The sequence below is a fragment of the Ochotona princeps genome, chromosome 1 (assembly GCF_030435755.1).
Source record: "Ochotona princeps isolate mOchPri1 chromosome 1, mOchPri1.hap1, whole genome shotgun sequence".
Classification (NCBI taxonomy): Eukaryota; Metazoa; Chordata; class Mammalia; order Lagomorpha; family Ochotonidae; genus Ochotona; species Ochotona princeps.
In genome coordinates, this window is record NC_080832.1 from 109776669 (window position 1) to 109802522 (window position 25854).

Below are 25854 nucleotides of genomic sequence, written 5' to 3' on the forward strand. Positions count from 1 at the left end.
CACGCTACAGCTGAACAGCAGCAAAGACACAGGTGCCAAGGAAGGGCAGTCAGGAAAATCCTAGATCATTTCTGCTTTCAGAAACGATATATCTTTTTATATTATACCTTATTATAAGAACTTCACACCAGCAGTCTATTCCCAACAATCTTGATAATCTTGACAAATTCTCTATTTGTACCCACAATTAATTATTCTTCATTCTTAAAATCTGGCTTTCACATGTATTATTCAAGAGTTCTTGATCTCAGATTCAGGGACTTTAATGAAATTAAACTCCAGTTTAAAAAAAAACTTTGAAACTTGTACATTTTTCTAAAAATTCTTAACTCTCATCAAATTTTCAAAGCTCTGTGTTGTTCAAAATCCAAACAGTGTTAATATCACAAACAACATTGTTCATTAAATTTGCCATTGCTAAATCATTTGCTTTCTCTGCTTCCCTTCATGCCTTTTATTATCTAAACTTCAAATTCATTCGTTCATCATTCCTTCATTCCAGAGAGAAAGAGCTAGCTCCCAGGTTCACTCCTCAAATGCCCACAATGGCCAGAGCTAGGTTAGGCCAAAGTCAGGAGGCAGGAACAATGTTATGTCCCATCTCTCAAGGAGTGGCAGGGAGACAAGCACTTAAATTATTACTTGTTAAGAGCAAGCTCTAATTGGAAGTATAGCTAGGACTCATTCCCAACACTTGGATGTGAGCATTTAACCACTAGGTCAAATGCCCATTCTCCAAGCAGGCAATTTTGAGATGCCATTTTTCTAGAATCTATGCCGCTGGTGTCATTTAGCAACTGATGGTTAACCATCTTTAAGGCTTCATTTACCTACTTTTCCTGTTCCTCCCTCAAGAATCTAAGTATTTTTGTTGTGGTGGTGGTGGTGGTTGCTGCTATTGTTGGCCCCAGGGCACAACCACACTAAGGAACCTAGGAAATATGAAAAAGGTTCTCACCCTACCCCATGCTTACTAGGCCAGAAACTTGGGAAAGTGGGAATCAGCAACATGCATGTAACAGGTACTCAGGATACAGGTTCAGATTTTAGCAATGTGGCCCAGAGCACAAGAAACTTTAATCCTACAAGTTTATTTTGTCTTTCAAATATGTAAAAATTGCTACCTATATGTAAGAAACTCATCTTAATAGAACACAACTTTCTAAAACTGATTTTAGGTCTTTCACACAGATTCAAAGCCTGAATATGATAGTCAAAACCTGCAATTTATACAGAAGATATAAAGGCTCCCAACACTGCTCAAACTGCCCAAAACTAAATTCATTATTATTATCATTCACCACAGTGTACCCTCACATATACTCAGGTAATTGTTTCAGTGACTGAAAATCTTAGTAATAGATTTTTTCTTTTTATGCAAATGAATCCCTATGAGAACTCAAGGATATTTTATTCCCTAGTTTCAAATTTAGCCATTGGTCTCCACTCCCATACCACCATAAAGATCTGGATTACATATTCAAAGAATTAACATATCAATGCTGGATAAGATGGAATACCCTTAACTCTTGGGGGAAAAAATTGAACTTTTGAGTCAGGCAGTTAAGTCAACAAGTGGGAACCCATACCCAAGATGCTTGGTTTCAAGTCCCAGCACCATTCCCAACTCCCAAGTTCCTGCTTAAGAACACCTTGGGAGATGGCAGGTGACAGCTCAAGTACTTGGTCCCTGACACCCACGTGGGAAATGCAAATTAAGGACAGGTTTCTGATTTCAGCCTACTCCCACTCCACATGCTGTAGGCATTTGAAGAGAGAAGCATCAGATGAGAGATGTGTGCCAACCAACCAACTAAAATAGTTAAGAGTATGCAAATAAAATTACTTCGAAGCAACTCTATCCTAAAATAAAGCATAGAAAGCTTATAGAAATGGAAAAAAAATCCAATAGGATAAAATACAATGACATCAAATGAAAAATTAGGAAAACTATGACTCAAAATGGAGGTAGGGGAATATCAGTCAAAATTAATCCACAATTGATGTTATCTCCTTCCTTCAATAACTAATGGAAGAAACAGGCAGATAATCAAACCAGATATAGTAAAATTGGCCACCACTCTTAATTAACCTAACTTAGTTGACATTGATACAATATACCACCCAACAGCACAATGTACTTTCTTTTCAAGTGCACACAAAATACCAAAACCAGATTTTTTGTAGCAATAAAGATTCAATAAACAAGTCATATAAAATATATCTTTCAATCACAATGGAATGAAACAGAAGTAACAAACCCCTAGAAAATCCCAAGGGAAATTTAAAAAAAGGAAGGAAAATACCACAAAATTTTAAAATCTCCCCTATAAGATACAAATACTAAAGAGCTATTTTTAATTCAGTACAAATGAGTTGAGAAAGATTGAGCAACACAATATTAGACAGCAAAGGCTTTACACATCACAATATCTAAAACTAAAAAGTATCTAAACATGATCAATCAAAAAGCTATATATTTACTATAATATGAAGAAACATAAGCTTATAAGGAAGTCATAATTATTGGCAATAATGAAAGTTGAGGCTTGTGTTTACGCATAGCTCTTCAGTAAAGCACTTAAAAAGAGATTGTATTTGCTTTATTCAACTTGATTCCCAGCAACAGAAGGTATAATGACCCCCACATTTGACAAATAAGGAAACTTATTCTAAGGTTAATCAGTTTGCCCAAGGTTAAAACTAACATGTCTTACTGATTTCATTATACAGCCATTAAGGCATCAGGTAACAGATAAAAATGGCAGAAACTACCCAGAAATATTTTCAATTCTCACTTTTATTTACTCGTCAAAGTATTTTTCTATTTTTGTTCTCTATTAAAGATAATTAGTCTATTGGCTGCATTAAAAAAAACAGAAGAAACAGTTGCATTTAATATTCCTTCTTAATAATGGATCTTTAAAAGAAATCTGATCAAGGAGTCTTGGCAAATATAGAGGACAAAACTGTGCTTAAAATGCAAAATTAAACATTACTTTTTAATCAGAATTTTTAATCATAAAAAATATACAAAATTAATCACCTTAACCATTTGCAAGTGTACAGTTACAGTAAGCACATTCTCATTATTGTGCAACCACATCACCATCCATCTCCAGTACATTCTTCCTCTTCCCAAACTGAAATTCTGTATTCATTAACCAGATCTTCATAGCCCAGCCCCTAGTCAGTCACCATGGCTCTTTTCCAATTCTGCCCATCTGACTAATCTAGAAGACTCACAGAAGCGGACTCAGGCAAAGATGTGCTTGTGTGACTTGCTATGAGCGTTCTCAAGGTTCATTCACATTGTAGCAGGCCACTTTTCCAAGCTAATTCTCATAATATAAAAACCAAATCCTAGCTGTGAGAAGCTAAAGCACAGGAGAGCCAAAGAGATCTTAGTAACAGAACTGAATAATTCCATCACTACCACTCAAGACCAGGGAACAAGAAACCAAAAAGTATCAAGAAAGCATACCTTTGAGTATAACGTGCATAAAACAGAAAAAGGAAACCCAATTTTGTTTTTTGGAAAGTCTTCAAATACTTTTCTCAGGCTGTGTTTTCTTTTTTTTTTTTCTTAAAGATTTTATTATTATTGGAAAGCCGGATATACAGAGAGGAGGAGAGACAGAGAGGAAGATCTTCCATCCGATGTTTCACTCCCCAAGTGAGCCGCAACGGGCCGGAACGCGCCGATCCGAAGCCGGGACCAGGAACCTCTTCGGGCCTCCCACGCGGGTGCAGGGTCCCAATGCATTGGGCCATCCTCAACTGCTTTCCCAGGCCACAAGCAGGGAGCTGGATGGGAAGTGGAGCTGCTGGGATTAGAACCGGCGCCCATATGGGATCCCGGGGCTTTCAAGGCAAGGACTTTAGCCGCTAGGCCACGGCTGCCGGGCCCTCAGGCTGTGTTTTCTGAGTTGTACAAAAGGTCTAAACAAGATGGTTTCTTAAAAAAATCAAGACTGGGTGTTTAGTTTTCTATTTTAAAAGTGGAATGACACAAAAGAAAAAAGTGTTAACTGTGATCAGGTGTCCACACAATCCTGAGTCACAGTGACTATCTTACAAAGCAGAAGTGAATCAGCCTCCATTCAGTCAGAGTATTCCAGAAGGAAATACATAAAACGTGACCTTTACAATATACTTCCCTCAGTTGAAGGTTTTTAAAAACAAGCTTGTTGTGTGCCTTCCCCTGCCCTTTTCTGCCTGAATTTCTATGACGAATACCCTGTATTTACCTCCAACCAAAACTCAGGTCACAGGCAGACCTTTCTATGGACCCCAGTCATTTGCTACCATAGCAACTTTCTGACAATAGGGTGTGGCTAGCTCTCAGGATTTTGATTTATAATCCAGATAAAGTCCACAAAATTTAGCAAGAATGGATAACAAGCAGTGTCTTAGGTGTCCAAGTATCTGACAAGCACAACAGTAAATCTGTACTTATCATGATCTTAGAATAATAGCACCAAATAAAGAAAATTCACTAACAACTAAGATTAAGCTCTGTCAAACATGTTTCAATGTGAATTTTTCCACTGTCCAAAAGGTTCTGCTACTTCCACTTGCTATTATTCTAGATTTTCCCTGACAAAAGACAAATATAATTTTTACCTAACTTGTTGAAACTGCTACCCTCAAGCTTTGAGAGGTACCTGCTCCACTTGACCACACTTCATAGGTCAAAATACAAGATTTGAGTTATCACAAAAGAAAAATGCATTCATTGCTTTTAAGTATCTTTTCAACGAAAACAAACTTTGGCCTGAGGAAACCATAAAAAGTTTTTTTTTCCTCTTCTCAGGCCCCTCCAGACTTAAGGATTTTGAGAGGAACACTTTGTCTACTTGGTGGTATTTTATAAAAAAAACAGGTTACTTCAAAGAGGAACATCATAAACAATATTCATTTCCAGAGTATGTTATCTTAGAACATAAGAAATTTAATCCTGGACTTAAAAAAAAAAAATTACAGGGCTAGTAACGATAGCCCAGCAGCTAAAGTCCTCGCCTTGCACATAAAAGAATCCCATATGGGTCCTAGTTCTAATCCCAGCAGCTGTGTTCCCAACCAGCTCCCTACTTGTGGCCTGGGAAAGCAGTCGAGGACAGCCCAAGGCCTTGGGACCCCGCACCCATGTGGGAGACCCAGAAAAAGCTCCTGGCTCCTGACTTCGGACTGGCTCAACTCCAGCCACTGCAACCACTTGGGGAGTGAACCATCGGACAGAAGATCTTTCCCCTCAGTCTCCTCCTCTCTGACTTTCCAATAAAAATAAGCAAATCTTTAAAAAAAAAAAAAAGAGTCTCCTATAAGAATTTTTTAAGATAAAAAGGATTGTAATACATAAATACACAAAGTTGATAACTGTGCCAATTCTACCAAACAATGAATAAATTTACTTATTAATATAATCAGCAAATGGATTAACAGAGTAAACAGTTAAATGATTTCTACATAACTATATCCTTCTCTGTTGTTTTAACAACAGGTGAAAACAACATTAACGAAATAGCAGATCTGTCTTACTACTTTCACTCGGAAAACTACCTATTAATCTTTACAAATGAGAATGAGGTGTGTAATAATATTTTAATAATGCTGTCTCTTAAAACCAGCAATAAGGCTTACAAGACTTCTACAGAAAACTGAGAAATGTGTGTGTGTGATTTAGTCCAACCAACCAGCCTCCTCTAGCACGAAGCTCATTCTTCCATGTTGCTTTAAGCAGGGTACTCCTACGTGCTTTTTAACACATTATACAATGTATTCCTCTACTTCTTTCTCACAAATAACTGCTGAACATACAACTTTCCTCTTGGTATATGTCCTTCAAATCTTTTGATAGGACACTATCCTACGAAAACTAGAAAAACACAACGCCATGCTTTTCTTATGCCTGCATTTGTTACTAGGAGACAAACCTTTCACTATTCGGAGGATTGAGGGAAATGTAACAACAGAATCAACGTCTGAGATTCTCTCTATGGAGTAATAGTAAACTATTAGCCTACACAGGTTCTAGAAATATCTGTGCTGGGATCTGCACTGTTGGACAGCACATTTAGCTGCCACCTGTGAAGCCAGCGTTGAACAAGAGCAACAGTTGGTGTTCTGGCTCAAGGGTTTAAACTGCCACCCACATGAAAGACCAGGATGGAGTTTTGGCTCCTGGCTTCACCCGGCTGAATCCTGGCTATCACTGCCACTTGGAGAGTGAATCAGCAGAATGAAGATGTTGGTTTCACCATCTTTCTGTCACTTTCCTTATCAGTACAAATTGACAACTCTTTAAAATACCCTCTAAATGACTGGTAAAAGAAAGTACTGCTAGCCTCCAGTATAGTCTCAACTTACTGGTAGTTTAAAATTCATTTAAGGTGAAAATACCATTCGCAAACAATATAAAACATTACATTTATCATCATAACTTTCGCATTTATGAATATCGACTACACTGAAAACTTGGCTTGATACATTAGAAAAATAAAGACTAATTTTATACACTCCACCTACTAAATATGAATGATTCAAAAATCAGAAACTGCAGCAGCCACTAGTAATTCAGATAATTTTCTTAACACATCTCAAATGACCATCAAGAAAAAAGTGAATCTAAAAACAAAACTTTTTTTTAATTTACTTTGTTACATGAAAAAATTTACAAATCCCTATTTTTACGAAAGTAAACCTTTACCCTTCTTCATTCCCTAAAAAGTGCTTATCTTTAGTAAGGATCTTCTGTAAGACAAAGTTAAAATCATCTCTCTTATTCCCAAATGAATGCAAGTCCCACTCAGAGGTGCCATGTTTTATTTAAAGCATACTCTTTCTCAGTATCCACTTTGTTCTAATTGGCAAGGCAAAGCCAGGTCCCTAAACACACAGCTCGTTACATTCAGTTTGGATTACAAAACACAGGATGAAACAGACTGCATCAAAATGTACAAATTAACGGTTACAGAGTATGGGATGAGGTTTTGGAATTAGACTGTAATATGGAACAAAATCCACAGGGATGCTGGGAAAAAAATCTATAAACCATACAAGGTTTCCAAATGAGCAAATACACAAGGCAGAGGACAGACCTTACTATAACTCAACCAAATTGTTAAATACAGACAAAACGAAGTTTTTTTAACTCAATTATGCAGACACGTATAAGAACGAGTGTACCAACAAAAAAATTTAACAAATAAAACCTGCAAATTACACTGTCTAAACATGAAATCCGTATTTGCCTTCACACCAAAACGCACCAACAGCACCAGAAGTAAATCACATTTTCAAATTTTTTATTTTATGTGAGAAGCTAAATACAGAAGACTAAACTAAAAATGGTGCTGCATAATGTAGAGCAGAAGCAATGTTAATGAGCTCCAAGTTACATGAATAAAAAAGAAGTTAAAATAATAAAATTTCACAACCAGAATGGAAAATGCATTACACAACACTACCCCCAACAAACATACATACCTTTTCCCAAATTAGCTACTCTAGGAAGTTTCCAGAATTGTTTCTCTGATTTTCCCTGGAGATCTGCACAAACTGCAATGAAGTTAAGAGCACAAGAAATCTATACACAACACAGTGTTACCAAGTGCCGCACCCTCAAAGTGCAACTTCATTTAAACCCCATACAGACCTATTATTATCAGTTATTATTAATAATAATTATTTTAAAAGCAGAATTAGAAATAAGGAGGAGGTTAAAGAGGGAGAGAACAATCTTTGACCTACTGGTTCACTCCCAAAATGTACACAACAGCCAGGGCTGAGTCAGTCTAAAATCAACAGCCAGAAGCTTCTTCCTGGTCTCCCAGATTGGTACCCCAAACCCTTAGACTCATGCACCCTTTTGGGAAACCTGGAAGAGGCTCCTGCCTTTTGACTGAACTGGCTCTAGATCAAACTATCTTAAAAGACCCAATAATAACTAACTTTCTTCTGCTTCATCTACAAAATGATTATCATTGGTGCTGAAGCTGTCGTGTAGCAAGTAAAGTCTTTGCCTATGGACACTGGTTTGAGTCCTGGCTTCTCTACTTCTGTTCCAGCTTCCTGCTAATACGCCTCAAAAAGCAGATTACCCCCTTTCCTGGGCCTTTGCACCGGCATGAGACACCCAGAAGCAGCTCGTGGCTACTGACTCTGGATAGGACCAGCTCTGGTTATTGTGGCCATCTGAGAAGTGAACCAGTGATGAAACATTTGTCTGTCTGTCTGCCTCTCTCTCTCCCCCACCCCCAACTCTGCCTTTCAAATAAATAAGAAAAATGTTTAATGAAAAGATTATCATTGCTTTACTAAAAGCTAAAGAAGTTCCTAATGACAGCTCCAGACATTCTAGGCTCCCATTAGAAATACAATGTTAACATCAGGGTCCTTGGTTTGGATCCTGGTTATTTTACTTCTCTTCCAGCTTCCTGCTCATGTGCACCTACAGGTAATGGCTCAAGTACCTGGATCCCTGGCATCCACATGGGAGACATGGATTGAGTTCCAGACTCATGGCCCAGCCCTGGCTGTTGCGATACTGTGAGAAACGATCTAAGGTAACAAATAACTCTCTCTTTCTGCCTTTCAAATAAAATAGAAGAAACAAAGGAAGGAAAAGAGGGAGAAGAAATGGAAGAAAGGAGAAACAAAGGAATGATGAATACAGAGTGATTGTCACTGAAGCAAGATGACTGAAGTTACAGAAGACTTCAATCTAACTTTTAGGTCCTTTCCAATTTTAGAAGGAAAATGCCAAAATATTAACATCTGTTAATTCTGGATAGGTTTGTGAATGCTCACTGTACTGCTCTGTAACAGTCTAAATTCCAGACAACCATTCACCAGATATTCACCAACAAATCAGTCAAAAAGGTGCAAGCCAAACACATGACCAAGCATGTATCATACTTGAGGCATCTTTCCTACACTTTCAGTTTTAAAGAAATCAGAATAGAGCCCAGTGCAATGGCTAAAATAGCTAATCCTCTCCGTGCAAACGACAGAATCCCGTAAGGGCACCAGCTTGTGTCCTGGCTGTTCTGACTCCCATCAGCTCTCTGCTTTTGTCCTGGGAAAACAGCGGAGAATGGCCCAAAGCCTTGGGAAACTGAACCCCCACGGGAGACGAAGGAAGCTCCTGGGCCCTGGCTCCTGGCTTTGAATGTGCTCAGCTCCAATCGTTATAGTCCTTTGGGGAGTGAATCAGTGGATGGAACATCTTTTCTTCTGTTTCTCTATAAATCTTTCCAATATAAATAAATATTTTCAAAAAATTTAATTCATGCAATTACAGTAGCAATTAAACTTGAAAACACAAGACCTAAAATTTAAACCTGATTTTTACCTAACCTAAAATTAGCACAATTAAATTTTAGTGTATCATTTTCCAACATTCTTCCATGCAACTATTCAACCTGTAATGTAAGTCTAAATAAAGCAACGATACAATACAGATCTGCAACCACCTACATTTTCCTCATGTCCCTACCTTGTTTTTTTTAAAAAAAAGCATTTAGTTCACATCCATGTGTTATTTAAAGGGGAAAATTTCCTAAGCAAACTAATGAAATGTTAAAGAACATAAATTACGAGCTTTCTTGTTCAATAATCACTCCTGATTTATAAAGAAATTTGATAGTAGTGAACAAACTTGGTAATTTTCAGATTGTGTACAAACTATACAACAAAGGGGAAAATGTAATCGTGCTTGCTTTAGTATCTAGTTATTTCTTGTGTTAACCCCTTCCCTAAAGTTTCTTTTGAATTTGAGACAATAACCACGGCAATACAAAGAAATGAAAGTGAAAATGAAAACAAATACACATATTAACAGCTCTCCTCCAACAGAGTGGCTAATAACAGAAATATGTAAACATGCAGTTGTCTCTAGAGTTATACTAGAACATACACCACCATGTAATATGCAGTACTTGACTACAGTATGATTAGCAGTGAGGCACATGGCACAACTAGCATCAAGCAAAGTAAACTTGATTAACTCTCTTCAAACTGAGAAACTGGTATATTTGAACTTATACTGGAGGCTAGCATTACAGTATAATGCGTTAGGCTACCACTTGCAGCACTGGCATTCTATATGCACTTTGGAGTCCAGTCGGTTCCACTTCCAATCCAGTTTCCTGCTAAAGTTTTCGCACTCCTCATGGCTGCCTGGCCGAGAACAGCGTTGGGGCTTAGGAAGACTTGAGCCATGCAGGAGTGGTCACGCAGGAGGAAGTATGGCTGCCTATGTCCCCTACACACCCAGAAGGCTATTAAAAGACTGGACTGCCTACCCCAGTGAATCAGGTGAAGATTTCAAATACCACTCCAAAAGGCAAACAGATATCCCAGCAACTTCATAAAATAATGGGGACTATTATAGGGGACACAGACAAGAGCACTCACTGGAAATCCTATGGCTTATGAAACAGACCCATTAAATGAAATACGGAGAGATTTCTAAAGCTCAGATAGGGCCTACATCCCTAGTCAGCTGGAAATAGATACACAAGATGAAATTAATCTGCATCCTTCAACAACCTTTAAGGGTTGGAAATTTGTGAGGATGGAATAAAGTCAGCTGAGGGCCAGGAGCTAAAAGTCACATCACCCATATAAACCTTTCCACCTATCAAACAAATGTCACCTCCACCAGAAAGTACTTTCCCATACCGGGGACAGACCTGGGGGATATCAGGAAAACCACTCCCCAATTCAGGCACATAAGTGGACTATAACTTCACTTAAAAACTGTAAAAAGTCATTTCTGGAAAAGGTATTTGGACTGAGCTGTACATATTCAGCAAATCCAGCCAAGTTCGTTTCTTACATGCAAATTTCTCACGATGTCATGCCTCATTCTAATAGTACAGGAAAACACCAATATTCTTAAGTTAATATCACTCTTCACATTCTGTTGGCTTCGTATCCTTCGTCTAAACTTTAACAATCTTGGAATATTTTATAAAGAAAGGGGGAAATATCTGAAGGGATGGTGGACTGAGGTGCACATCATGTAGCAGAATATTTCATCAAAGGCAAAACAAGCCATCAAAGTTAACTATCACTCAACAACCATTACTCCTACCCTACACTCTGCTATCTCAACAAATCAATAGTTTCTTCTCACTTCATTCAGTTTTATGAAAAACCATCCATAATGTTAACCCCTATGAGTTATACAGAGGAATCTTGCAAGTCTCTTTACCGAGTCCAGGGGTATGCTACGGTTATTTAAAGCTATTTTGGGAGCCACTAAGTGGGTTAAGCTGCCACCTGTGATACCAGCATTCCAGAAGTGCTGGCTGGAGTCCTGGCTGCTCCACTTCTGATTCAACCCCTACCAACGCTCCTGAGAAAGCAGCACAGGATGGCGCAATTGTTTTAGCCCCTGCAACCCACACGGAAGGCTCAAAAGGAGTCTCTACCCCTTGGCTTCATCCAACTCCAGAGGCTGCAATCATCTGAGAAATGCATCAGCACATAGAGGATCTCTCCATCTCTCTTTGCCTCCCTCCCTCCCTCCATCTCTGTAACTTTGTCTTTCAAATAAATCTTCAAAAAGCAAAAATTAAGTGATTTTCCATCTTCCCTAATACATTGTATATAAAATACTTCTAAAACAATATTTTAATTCATACTGGCTTCTGCTAAAGTAATTCCCACGTGGTCTTGTATCCTCATACCTCTTCTGCCATAATATATTCACCATATTCTTCTTATGTTCATATTCAGACAGCATTCACAGTCTTTAACTTAAATCTCTTTTCTTTAGATTTTCAAAAGGAGGGCCCGGCAGCATGGCCTAGTGGCTAAAGTCCTCGCCTTGAACGCACCAGGATCCCATATGGGTGCTGGTTCTAGTTCCGGCAGCTCCACTTCCCATCCAGCTCCCTGTTTCTGGCCTGGGAAAGCAGTTGAGGATGGCCCAAAGCTTTGGGACCCTGCACCCGCGTGGGAGACCTGGAAGAGGTTCCTGATTCCTGGCTTCGGATCGGCGTGCACCGGCCGTTGCGGCTCACTTGGGGAGTGAATCATCGGGCAGAAGATTTTCCTCTCTATATCTTCTCCTCCTCTGTATATATCTGACTTTGTAATAAAAATAAAAATAAATCTTTAAAAAAAAAGAATTTCAAAAGGAACAGAAAATGCTGCCTCAGCAGGCAGGATGCTACTAGTCATTACATACAAATGGTGCTAAGTAGAGTAGGAATATAGGATTATAGATAGGGAAAAGAAAAGAGTATTTTCTATATGAACAGTCTCTTAATATTTTAAAAGCAAAAAAGGCAAAACTGTATAAAAAATAGGCATAGTCACCAGAGACAGATGAAAAGTTACAAGTATTAAAAAAGAAGCTGACAAATCCAAATAAATAAATAAATAAATAAATAAATAGCACGGCTGAACTATGGCTTCAGTGGTATTTAACTTTCTTTTTATTCATGGACATGAAATAGTTTTTTATGAGTAAATCACCTCATTCTAAAGTACCTGACCATCCCCAATGCCATGCTCTACTAATTACAAGAAGAAATTTCTAAATGGAGATAAACCATCTGTTATACATTTTGTCTCCCTGCTACATTTTATTGTAAGCTCTCATCAGTGAGGAAGCACTTCTTCATACTAACTAAAAGCTAACCCTACAAATAATTTTTAAAAGTGTAATTATTTGACAAATTCTTAACATTGAACAGATTCAAAAATTAAAAAGAAAAAAACAAAACAAACACTGAACAGATTCAAACTGCAGTTTTCAAAATCCTATCGATTCTTTTCCACCTATCCTCTGGATTAAGGCACAAATGTAAATGTTTAAGGAATACACAGAGATCACTTCCTAACTCAAACAGCATAATGAATAAAAAACAAAAATTTAACAATGTTAGGCCCAGCAGGGTAGCCTAGTAGCTAAAGTCTTCATCTTGAATGCCCACCCTGAATCCCATAAAGACATCAGTTCATATCCCAGCAGCCCTACTTCCCATCCAGCTCCCTGATTGTGGCCTGGGAAAGCATGGGAGATGGCCCAAGGCCTTGGGACCCTGTACCCATGTGGGAGACCCAGAAGACGCTCTGGGCTCCTGGCTTTGGATCAGCTCAGCTCCAGCCATTGTGTCCACTTGGGGAGTGAATCAGCGCAAACAAGACCTTTGCTTCTGTCTCTCCTCTGTATATCTGACTTTTCAATAAAAATAAATAAATCTCTAAAAAAAAATGTATCAATGTTAACTTGATCAACATGGAGCCAGGCTCCTATGAGCCCTCTCTACTAGGCTTTAACCTAGTCAACAAAAGCCAAGGGCTCTCAAGTCCAGTGTCCGGCTTACTGCTTAAATTACCACTCGGAACATTGCATGTTATGTTAGTGCGCCTAGGTTCAAGTCCCAGCTCTGTTCTGGGTTCCAGTTCTCTGCTAATGCAGGGCTTAGGAAACAGTAGCTCCACACATGACAGATCTGGATTGAGTTCCCAACTTCCAGCTTCATCCTAGCCCAGCTCAGGTTGTTGGCAGTATTTGGGAACTGAACCAGAGACAGGAGCTGACACTCTCCTTCTGTCCGTTCAGTTTTCAAACAAAATAAATGTTCTCCCCTCCCTTAAGGACTCAAACATAAATGATTTCAGTTCACACCTCTCTCCCCTATCCGCCATTAAAATTTAATAACCTGGGGCCCGGCAGCATGGCCTAGTGGCTAAAGTCCTCGCCTTGAATGCGCCAGGATCCCATGTGGGCTTCGGTTCTAATCCCAACTGCTCCACTTCCCATCCAGCTCCCTTCTTCTGGCCTGGGAAAGCAGTCAAGGACGGCCCAAGGCTTCGAGATCCTGCACCTGTGTGGGAGACCTGGAGGAAGTTCCTGGCTCCTGGCTCCAGACTGGCACAGCACCAGCCGTTGCAGTCACTTGGGGGAGTGAATCATCAGACGGAAGATCTTCCTCTCTATCTCTCCTCATCTCTGTATACCTGACTTTGTAATAAAAATAAATAAATCTTTTTAAAAAATTTAATAGTCTGGCTTCTAATGACTCAAGGCATCATGGCCAGGATAAGCCTAGTCCCTTCCTTACAGCATCTGCCGCTCAAGGCTGACAAAACAATTTACTTTTTACTGTAGCCAACACCTGAAGACAGACTCTGTCCACCCTCACAGCACCTGCTAAAAAAGGCTGCCAACTGTGAATCCTTCATGTTGTCCCTTTGAGATATAAAGGTATCTCCCACATCCAGGGAGTATCACTCCTCAGACATTCCTTCAGTAAGCCATCATCAGGAGAAGGTCATAGGTGGCTTTATTTTCTCCCACTCTGTAACTTTTCACTTCCCTTCCTCAGTAGAGTCCCTACTTCCCTCATTCCTTCCCACTTTAAAAAAATGTCCAGTCGGGCCCGGCGGCGTGGCCTAGCGGCTAAAGTCCTCAACTTGAAAGCCCCGGGATCCCATATGGGCACCGGTTCTAATCCCGGCAGCTCCACTTCCCATCCAGCTCCCTGCTTGTGGCCTGGGAAAGCAGTCGAGGACGGCCCAAAGCTTTGGGACCCTGCACCCACGTGGGAGACCTGGAAGAGGTTCCTGGTTCCCAGCATCGGATCGGTGCATACCAGCCCGTTGCGGCTCACTTGGGGAGTGAAACATCAGATGGAAGATCTTCCTCTCTGTCTCTCCTTCTCTCTGTATATCCGGCTTTCCAAAAAAAAATAAAAACAGAATTACAGACAATAAAAGTCTGTTTAAAAAAAAAATGTCCAGTCAATTCTGAGCAAATCAAAATTAAAACTCTTTCTTTTTCCTTTTTTCTTTCCTTTTAATAGTGTGTTACCGACCAACATCTATCCTTGCCACTTTAAGGTCTACATTCATTTTATCTTTTATAAATGGGATAAAAAAGGAAATTATTAAACACTTCCTAATAAAGTATTATTTTATGTAACATCACTAGATAAAATAGTATTAAAAAAAAAATCCTGCAGACTTCAACTTCATGAAACAGTTGTAATTCAAGGAGTCAATCAATCAGCATTTGCAGGGTGGAAAGGCCCTTGGCAAACATCAGGCTCAAGTCCTTAATTTTACAATTGATGAATCTGAAGTCCAAAGAGATTAAATGACTTACCCAAAGTAATTTCAATGAGAGTTTTGATGAGAAGGTGCTAATTCAGCATGATTCTGTCCCTAACACCAGTATGAAAATATTCTCTGCTGTACCCTCATTGGTAAAGCAAAATTCACCATTAATCATTCAAGATCAGATACACATGAGTATTTCCCTACTATAACACACAACTTTTTTTTCAAGTCTGCTATACACCACCACCAATAAACCCAGGAAAGTTGTCTGCTGAAAGTTCACTTGAGAATGTATTCCACTTAGGGGGACTGAGTGTAAGGCACCTTACCAAGCAGAAAATTCCCACACACAAGCTAAGAAAACAAGACCACAAGCATAAATTCAAAGGAGAGTTAAATGACTTAGGCAGTCCTTTAAAAAAACAAAAAAAGGCAACCAGATAAAGAAAAAGAAATTAAAAACTCCTTTTCTGCACTTACCAGCAAAGCATTTGGAACAGAGATTCATAGTCTTGCTGGACCTAGGGCAAAAAAAAAAAGAAAAAAAAGAAAAAAAAAGACACACACAAAAAAAAAGAGAGAGAGAGAGGAAAGAGCTAAAAAATTCTGTATCATTCTAATCAAAACATAAGATATCTGAAACACAACTGAACTAATAGAGAACTGCCCCTTCCCCAACAAAACAAAGAAAATAAAACAAACTTTTTTTTTTTTTACCTGTGAGCAAGCTGATGCTTTCTTTTTAGTCATTGTGATTAGTAACTCAAGTAGCATTAAGTTGAGAAATATTATAATGTGCTCACAACACAGCACGGGGGTCAATTTATCCCACATGATTATACTTTCCTTCCATTTATTTAGAAATATAAAGCTCTCACTTTAAACACCGGGGAAAAAAAATTTATTTGTAAAGCGGTTACTCTCTCTCCACTTATATACATTCATGTATCTCCATAACTTCATTTTTTAACTTTTTTATTCTTTCCTCTCGTTCTAGTCCTATTTTACATCTGGTGTCAGGTTAAAACGCTGCTTTTTAAAAATTCTTTCTTCAAACATTCCCAAATTATCTTTCTTATCCTTTAATGTGCTAACAGCTAAATTCACTAAATACCAAATTGGACGGATATTTAATAGACATTATCTTATTAATCTTGCCAACATTTTTATGATGGGTAGTATCATATTGCACTTCTTCTAAGATTCAGTTTTTTAAAATCACATTAGCATTTTTGTAACCAGCAAATATCTTAATATTGGCTGGCTACAAGTTATAACTAACTTCATAAGAAAATGCCCTCCCACCTCCTGCAAGGTGTTATTAAATTGAGGAGGGCTTACAAATGATTGGCACATGGGCCATCACTGTGATACAGCAGGGAAGTTGGTGCCAAAGGCACTAGCATCCTACACGGGTACCAAGTCCTAGTTGCTTCACTTTGATCCAGCTCCTTGCTAACATTCCTAGGAAAGCAATGGAAGATGGCTCAAGGAGACCCAGCAGTTGTTCCTGGCTCCTGGTTTCGGAACAGCCCAGTTGTGGCTGCTGCAGCCATTTGGAGTGTGAACTAGTACATGGAACATCTCTCTCTTCCTGTCCTTTCCTCTCTAATTCTGATTTATAAATAAATAAGTCTTAAAAAAAATGAAAGGACATAAATTTTCATCACATGCTTCCTTTTTGTTTTTCTTTTCATTTGAGAGGCAGAGAGTGAGCGAGAAGAGAGGGCATGCCAGTCCCTGAGCGCACGCACTCTCATTCTCTAGTTCACTCCCCAAACACCCACAGCTAGGGCAGGGTCAGGCTGAAAGCAAGAGCTGGGTTGCAGGAACCCAACTGAGCCCTCAAACACTGTCAACCAGGGACTTCACTGGCAACAGTTAGGAGCTGGGGCTCAATGTGGCACTTCTCATCTGATAGGTGATCAGCTTGTCCAAGGCCACACAGATACTGAACTGAGTCTGAGCTAACTCCAACAGCCACTCTGCCATCTTTTCACAACACACAACCCAGGAATTACCTGGTGATCAATCAATCAACAAGGATTTCTTTATTAAGCTCATATCACTGCTATTTGCCTCCCTGAACCTCCCCCAAGCCGACTCATTGTTAAAGCTGCTTCTACACTGGAACACTAACCTACTTACAGCCTCAGACCTCAGCAATTCCCCCTGTCAGTACCAGCAGGATCTAGATCTTCACTCCAAACCACTCTCTTCTTGCTCCTTTCACTGGCTCCTCCTCTCCTTCTCAAAGTTCCAGGACTTGTAATTGTACTTTTTGCTCAGTATTTCATGCAGTCCAATGATACTAAATATATACACACTAGAAGCTCAGAAATGTCTATTCTCAATCCCAACTTCATCACCTTGCTCCAGATTCACCTATCTGATTACTCAGTTTTTTACTACAATTCAAATTCATTTCAAATAAGAATTCTCAATATTCTCCTCAGTCTTGCCTGGCCCACCTTCCCTACTATTTGAATTAAAATCCTGGAACCTATCTTTGATGTCTCTATCTGTCCTACAGTCTATGTGCATTATAGAAAGGTGTACTACCTCTACTTTCAAACAGAAATCAAATTGGTATACTTCTCTCCTTCCTAAATGTTTACACTATAGTCAGAATTAACTCGCACTGAGCCACTGTACAGGACCTTTTACTGGTTTCCTTATTCTAAATCTGGATCCCTTCCAATCAGAACAAAGTGACTTTAAAAGCAAAGTTACACTACAGTATTTTCTTGCTTCATTTAGTATAAAATTCATACTTACAACAAAGCCTAGATGTTCCCTTGCAATCAACTCTACCTACCACATTTCCTCTTCTGTTATACTTTGGTCCCCGCATCCAACACATCCCAACTACTCTGGCCTTTTTTTTCAGTTCCCAGTATGTGCTGCAGAGTTCTTACCCGTCTCCAAATCACTCAAATGTCTCTTTCTTATCACTTGAGTGCTAATTCAAACCTCTTCTGTAGCCTTCCTATGCCCAGCACATTCAAATCAGTCCCCCTTTCTGTCTAATATCCTTTCACTTTTTTTTTTAAATAACTCACCATTTGCTCGTTTGACTATCCTTCACCAGCAGGGCAAGTCATGTACCAAGACAAAAGACCCACCCCTTTCTTGGTCACTCTAATTGAGTACTTTAACAGGCACCCAAATTTGTTCAATGAATAAATCCGAATGCACAAATTACAAAAAAAAAAAACCTAGAGGAATTATCATACACATTTTGTAGAAGTCATTTGAACATCCAATCAAAGTCCAGGTATCTGCAATTCCTGTGACTATTAGCTCATTATCTCTCCAGAGTTCTGTCACAATCACATGGAGGTAAAGCAACCTAACGGGCAGGCAGTGGTGGTATGACAGGTTAAGGTTCAACTCGGGAAACCTACATTCCATAAAGTGCTTGTCTGAGTCCTAAATATTCAGTTAAAGTATATGGCAAACAATGCAAGATGGCCCAAGTATTTGGGTTCTTGTATCCACATGGGAGACTCAAAAGGAGTTGTACGCTCCTTGGCTTCAGCCTAACCCAGCTGGTTGTTAAGGCCATTTGAAGATGGAAGAACTCTCTCACTTCTATTTTGTTGCTATGACTTTCAAATAAATACATTTTGGGAAAAAAAAGCAGCTTACATTTTACATGAAATATTTTTAATGGTATTTTAACTGTCAAAAATATATATTCCATAAATACATATCACTTGTAATTCTACCTCCCTAAAGAAAAACTTTGAATGATTTTCTTCTTTATAAACAACAGATGCATGATTCAGAATTTTTTACATTTCACAGTTCGGGTAAAGTAGTATAACTATTTTATTATTCGTTAAACAACATTTTCTTCTGTATATGCCAAAAACTTCATATAGAAATGCATGATGAAAGTATGCTCATTTTGCTTTTAATTTACATGCAGTATTTTTATGCCACTAAATATTCTTCAACATCATTTTTGTGGCACTGTAATGATCCTTTAAATAATACTACTATTTTATTTAGCCACACCCTTACTGTCGGACATATAATCTATTCCTAAGTTTTTTCTATTACAAACACTACTACAATAAACATTTTTAGACATAAATGTTTGACACAAATCTGTATCTGAATGACTTTCTTTAAAACTGATTCTGAGGGTCCAGCACAGTGGCCCAGCTACTAAAGCCCTCACCTTGAACGCGCTGGGATCCCATATGGGCGCCGGTTCTAATCCCAGCAGCCCCACTTCCCATCCAGCTTCCTGCTTGTAGCCTGGGAAAGCAGTCGAAGATGGCCCAAAGCCTTGGAACCCTGCACCCACGTGGGAGACCTGGAGGAGGATCCAGGCTCCTGACTTTGGATTGGCGCAGCACTTGCCATCGCAGTCACTCGGGGAGTGAATCATCAAACGGAAGATATTTGTTTCTGTCTCTCCTCCTCTCTGTATATATCTGACTTTGTAATAAAAAGAAATACATCTTTAAAAAAAAAAAACTGATTCTGAGAGGGGCCAGTGCCATGGCACAGTGGGCTAGGCCTCTACCTGCAGGAATGGCACCCCAAATAGGCACCAGTTTGTGTCCCAGCTGTTACACTTCTGATCCAAACCCCAGATCTGAAGAATGCTCAAGTCCTTGCGTCCCTGCACCCATGTGAGAGACCCAGAAGAAGCTGCAGCTGTTGCAGTCGTCTGGGTAGTGAACCAGTGGATGGAAGACCTCTCTGCCTCCCCTTTATCTCTGTAAATCTCCCTTTCAAAAAGAAAAGTGATTCTGAGGAGAAATTTGTCATACTGATAAGATTTTCCTGAGTATTGCTTAGTTTCCATAATGTTTACACATAGTTTTCCACACTCTTACCAACACTAGGAGTACTTGCACCTTTAAATATTTGATGAGAGAAAGTTATTTTGTTTAAGGTGTGCTTTCTTCTAAAATTTTCCAATTATGAAGGATATTAATTTTCTAATCAAGAATAAATCAGCCTTCAACCTAATTCACCCTGGTTCACAGTATTTCCGATTCTAGGAATTCTAGAAGACCTTATCTAGTAATATGTCCTTCTCAGGTACACATAAATACATACACACACACACGAGCACGCCCAGTGAAATATACATAAACCAGGCCGCCAAAAAACTATCTTACAGTAAATACGGCAAGAAAAAGTATATCACAGCATTAATGCTCTCCAGAAAACACTAACTTTTTCCCCAACACTAAAAACTTGAGTCACAAAAAAAATTAACTTGAAAAATAAAGGTTCAGCATATAAATATGCCAAACCGACCAAGTATTGTGGTCTCTGAATCTTTACAGGTTAAGCATGTATCATGAAACAAAACAAAATAAAAAGCTGCAAAGGATTTCCATCTTAAAGGAAGGGAAACAATCTGTGGAAACTGACTCACTTTATATCCTAACTCACCTCCTTTAACAATCCAGAGGAAAGGGGAGAGGGCAGGGTGGGGAGGAGAAAAAGTAAGAGAACACAGGGAAAGGCAAGGGGAAGGAAAAAATGAAAGTAAAGGTACGGAAGGAAAAAACAAACCAGAATGCGCCCTCCTTTACAAAAAATCGTTCCAGTTGCCTTACAGTAAGATCAGATGATTAGACTCCTAACAACCAGCATGCCACACAGTATGCACACTTACAGTCAGGAAAGTCAAACTTCCCTCAACAGCCAGGAAGAAACAAACAGCTCTACTAAATCATCACTCTGCTCACCCCAGGCATACAAGGAAAAGGGCCAGTTCAAATAGATGACATCCTAGCTGGCAATGACAAAGGAGGCTTTCCAGTGTGAAACCAGCCTGTCGGAGCTGTTACGTATCACTCTAAATCATTCAGACAATGTGAAGTCTTCTTTTTAAGGGAATCTTACAAAGGAAAAGATGAAGTTAATAGGGAGATTAGCTTATACATGTAGCAATATGGATCATGCTCATTTTAAAAACTTATTTCAATGTAACTACTTGGACTACTGATGGAGTCATTGTAATCATTACTTTCACATTCTTTTTCACCCAAATTCAAGCTCAGCATGGGCAGTATGCCTTTGGTTTTATGTGTTTAAGGCCCTTGCACTGAAAGACAACACAGATGTAAAACAAATCACAGACCATTTGTAGTCCTGCACACACTTCTAATGCTTAGCCTCACCTAGCCATTACAAACGAGCTCAGGCATGGCCATCAATAAATGAGTCAAGAGAATAAAAATTTAAAATGTGAAACCCCTTGTAGAAAAGGAAAAATAAAATGATGAGAACAAAACTATGAAATACACATACATTGAATGCAACGCTTTACACTTATGCCCAAACAAGAGATTTAATTCCCTAACATTTTCTCTAAGAAGGAATTCCTCCACAAATACATCTTTACTTTTGAGGAAAACACTAACACCAACTACCAAGAGTCAATTTCCCTGGGATATGAAAAAAAATCCATCCAATCATCCAGTCATGCCCAAGGAAATGGCATTCAGGATGTCAATACAGGAAGGTGGGCCATTGCTACCGTGGGTCGAGAGGGGTTACAGTCAGACCCTGTGAAAGGCCTGAGACATGCGTTCTCATCACAGGCCAAGGCAGTGAATGTGAGAAAGCCTTAAAGCAACACTAGTACTCCATGCTTCGTCAGAGTTGTCACAGGTTTCACAAGGGTGTAGGGACTCAACACCAGCTTTTCGTTTATTTATTTATTCATGCATTTATTTGTTTATTAATTATTATTTATTTATCTATCTGAAAAGTAAAATGGGTGGGGGTGGGGGTGGGGGGAAGAGACAGAGAGGTCCCTTCTCAAATGCTCACAGCAACCAGGGCTGGGCCAGGCAGAGGCCAAGAGTCTGCATCTCCACCACAGTCTCCTCATGACTGGGGGTCAGGTACATGGACCATCTTCTACTGCCTTCTTGGGCACATTAGCAGAGAGCTGGGACAGAAGCAAAGCAGCCAGGATTCAAACCGGCATGCTTACATGATGTCAGAGTTAGGTAGAGGCTTAAACTTCTATACTACAACACTAGCCTTGAGGAAACACTTTTAAATGAAGATTTAACGTTCATTTCTAGGGAGTGATTTCACAATTACAATAAATAACCCCCACCCAAGAAGACCTAGAAGACAATGCAATAAAAGACTTGGAATGTCAATAAGACTATAAATGAAATCAAAATGACAGCAACCGATTCCTGTGCTCTGAGATAAAATTTCAGGTGACAGCAACATTTACGGATTTTTTTAAAGGGTCCTATCTCAAATGACCCATAAGTTGAAAAGGGAAGAGAATAAGCTATCCCCTGAAAAATCCATGGTCGTTACATTTAAATGGAGGCACAGCACGATATCCTAGTGGCCAAAAGTCCTCGCCTTGAACATGCCAAGATCCCATATGGGTACCAGTGTAATCCCAGCAGCCCCACTTCTCATCCAGCTCCCTGCCTGTGGCCTGGGAAAGCAGTCAAGGATGGCCCAAAGCCTTGGGGACCCTGCACCTTCGTGGGAGACCTGGAACAGCCTCCTGGCTCCTGGCTTCAGATTGGCTCAGCTCTAGCTGTTCCGGCTGCATGGTAATGAACCATCGGACAGAAGATCTTTCTCTCTGTCTCTCCTCTTCTCTTTAAAAAAAAAAAAAAAAAAAAATCAAGAAAGCAAGCAGCCTTTCCACCACACACCACCTCTCTGGTGACTTCCAACTACAGGCAAAGCATCATGTCCAGAGGCAGACATGTCAAGAGCTGTCGCCCCTTAGTGGACAAGCACATCCCTGCAGGCTACTGCCTGAATGTTATAAAGCCCAATGGCCTCCCAGCATCTTACAGAAACCGTTTTTCCCTAAATCCAATTCCACAATTAAGAGATCTTCTTGTTTTTTTTAATATCATATTTCACTTCCTTTCAACCCCTTTAATCAAGCCTTGCTTGGATCCCATTCACTCCCACACACTTTTGTAGAGTAGTATCATTGGTGCTAAAACACAGTGGGGTGAAATTTTAGAAACACTGAGCTCAGGATATAGTTGACAGACTGTAGTTTACCGTACACTGCTTCCCTTCCCAGTATTAAAGACTGATGCTATGACATGGGTAATTATTCCAATAGAACCTTAATAAATCCTGAGTCAGTCTACTATTTTAGCCACAGAGCTTGATAGCTTTCATAAACACATGCCTAAACCAAAACAAGAGAAACAAGATAAAAGGATATAATCTAGTTTAAAAAAAACAATTAACAACCTAAATAAAGTAAATGCTCTAACAAGAGCATCCTCTTTAAAGAACACAACAGAAATATCCTTGACAAAACTGCACTCAACTGACTACATCAACCTATGCTCTTGAGGGTTGAATTGACATAACCCAGTGTGTCAATGTTCTCAGGCAGCAGAGATTTTTTTTTTAAGATTTATTTTTTATTACAAAGTCAGATATACAGAGAGGAGAGACAGAAAGGAAGATCTTCTGTCCAATGATTCACTCCCCCAAGTGACCACAAAGGCCCAGTTCTGTGCCATCCGAAGCCAGGAGCCAGGAACTTTCTCCTGGGTCTCCCACACGGGTGCAGGGTCCCAAGGCTTTGGGCCGTCCTCGACTGCTTTCCCAGGCCACAAGCAGGGAGCTGGATGGGAAGTGGAGCTGCCGGGATTAGAACTGGTGCCCATGTGGGATCCCAGCGTGTTCAAGGCGAGGACTTTAGCAGCTAGGCCACTGCACCGGGCCCCAGATGTATTTTCTAATACACAGGTCCATTGTCACTCCTACCTGTTGAGCTGAACACCTATCTATCCTTTCCAAACCTGTCTACTGTACAATGATGCTTATTTTACTCATTTCTGTAATTAGATAATCTAGCTATGACTGAAGTCAATAAATGTAAAAAGAAAGCATTCATGTTGATCATTTTAAGTACTTGGTTTTTTTTAATGGTGTTAGTTTGGTCTAGCCAGTACAACTTCCTAGGAACAATCATTAAAACAAAAGAGTATGTACACTAAAGCACGAAGGACAAATCCATAGAAAATATTTGCAAGCTATCCCTCTGATACCCAAATTGTATAAAGATGCAAAAACTCAATAAAAAAAAAACTTTTCTAATGATTAAAGGACCTGAAAAGGTACATCTTTTAAAAAATACATAAAGTCCAATATATATGTGAAAAAAAATTCAGCATCACTAATCATCAGGGATACACAAATTCAAACCACAGTGTTCACCTCACACCTGTTACAATGGCTATTACTAAAAGCAAAAACTAAGAGATCAAAGTGGTGGTTCAACTACTTGAACCATGATCTGCGACCTTCTAAGATACACAATATAAACAGAAAGCTGGAATTAGAAGTGAAGCCAGCAATACCACTCAAGGATGTAGGAAAAAATAGAATCACCGTTCACTATTGCTAAGTATGTAAGTTAACATAGAATGGAAAAAAGTAAATAGAAACTAAAAATGGAACTACCATCTATGACCCTGCATTTTCAGTCCAGCTATGTTGAAAAGAAATGAAACCAGCATGCTCAAGAAAGAGCGGCAAACCATATTAACTGCAACATTATTCACAGTAGCTGAGACACAGAGTCCACCTAAAAGGCTATGTATATACACACAATGAACACACTATTTGACCTTAAGAAAGGACATCTTTACACTATCAACATGGAGGCTATTATGCCAGGCAAAGAAAGACAAAATACCACACATCTAATCATTTGTGAAATCTAACAGTGGAACCCAAAGAAGGAGAGACTAGAATAGTGATTATCATAAGCTAGGGGCTGGAGGGATACCGGTCAAAGGAGACACAATCCAACTAGGAAGGAAAATTAAAGACATCTATTGTATAACATGGTTATTACAGTAACAATGTACTGTTTTCTTGAAAAGTGCCTTGAAGAGATTGTAAATGATTTTACCACACACCAAGACAAAGGTGAGTATGTGATATAACTGCTGTCTAGCTTGACTCAGCCAATTCACAATGTTTACATATATAACGAAATATGGTTTATGCCAAGAGCATATAGTTTTTTAAACTTATGCTCATTAAGCAGAGTCAGACAAGAAGTGTCCATCCACTGGTTCACTCTCCAAAAGCCTGCAACAGCTAGAGACAGATGAGGCTAAGCCACAAGCCCAACATCCATCGTGGGTCATATGTGGGCTGCAGAGTTCCAACTACTTGAACCATGACCTGCAGCTTTCTAGGATACACAATATAAACAGAAAGCTGGAATTAGAAGCGAAGCCGGCAACACCACTCAAATCTAGACATTCCAATACAGGATGCCTGTGTCCCGATCAGTGCTTTCATCACTGTGCCCAACACACTACTCCAACAATACACCATTTCTGTCAAATTAATGAAACAAAAACTGGACATTAATTAATTCACAGACACTTAGGCACTAATGTGCTATTCCACAGAATGATTAAATGATTAGTCATTTTAAGTCAGCATATGTTCTACAGTTACTGCTTCATACCTTTGTTATCCACATTTTAAAAATGGGGAAACAGAAGCACCAATAAATAACTTGAGTTCACACACTAGCATCAGGTACACAATGAAGCTTTTAACCCAAAAAGCCTGGTTCCAGAAGCCATATTCCTACTTTGCTATCACAAGCAATATAAGTTTCTGTGGTTTATGCAGAAACAGCATATGATTTTCTTTTTTTATATATATTTTTTATTTTTATTGGAAAGTCAGATATACAGAGAGAAGGAGAGACAGTGAGAAAGATCTTCCATCCGATGATTCACTCCC

General features: G+C 39.3%; 1 protein-coding gene across 1 annotated transcript in view; it reads right to left on the reverse strand.

The window, feature by feature from the left end:
• Nucleotides 1–25854, reverse strand: part of ZFAND3 (zinc finger AN1-type containing 3) — a 245042-nt gene that overhangs the window by 147636 nt on the left and 71552 nt on the right. The window contains exon 2 of the mRNA XM_058663680.1: nucleotides 15565–15605. Coding sequence (XP_058519663.1) covers nucleotides 15565–15605 — 41 coding nt within the window. The remainder of the gene's footprint in view (nucleotides 1–15564; nucleotides 15606–25854) is intronic.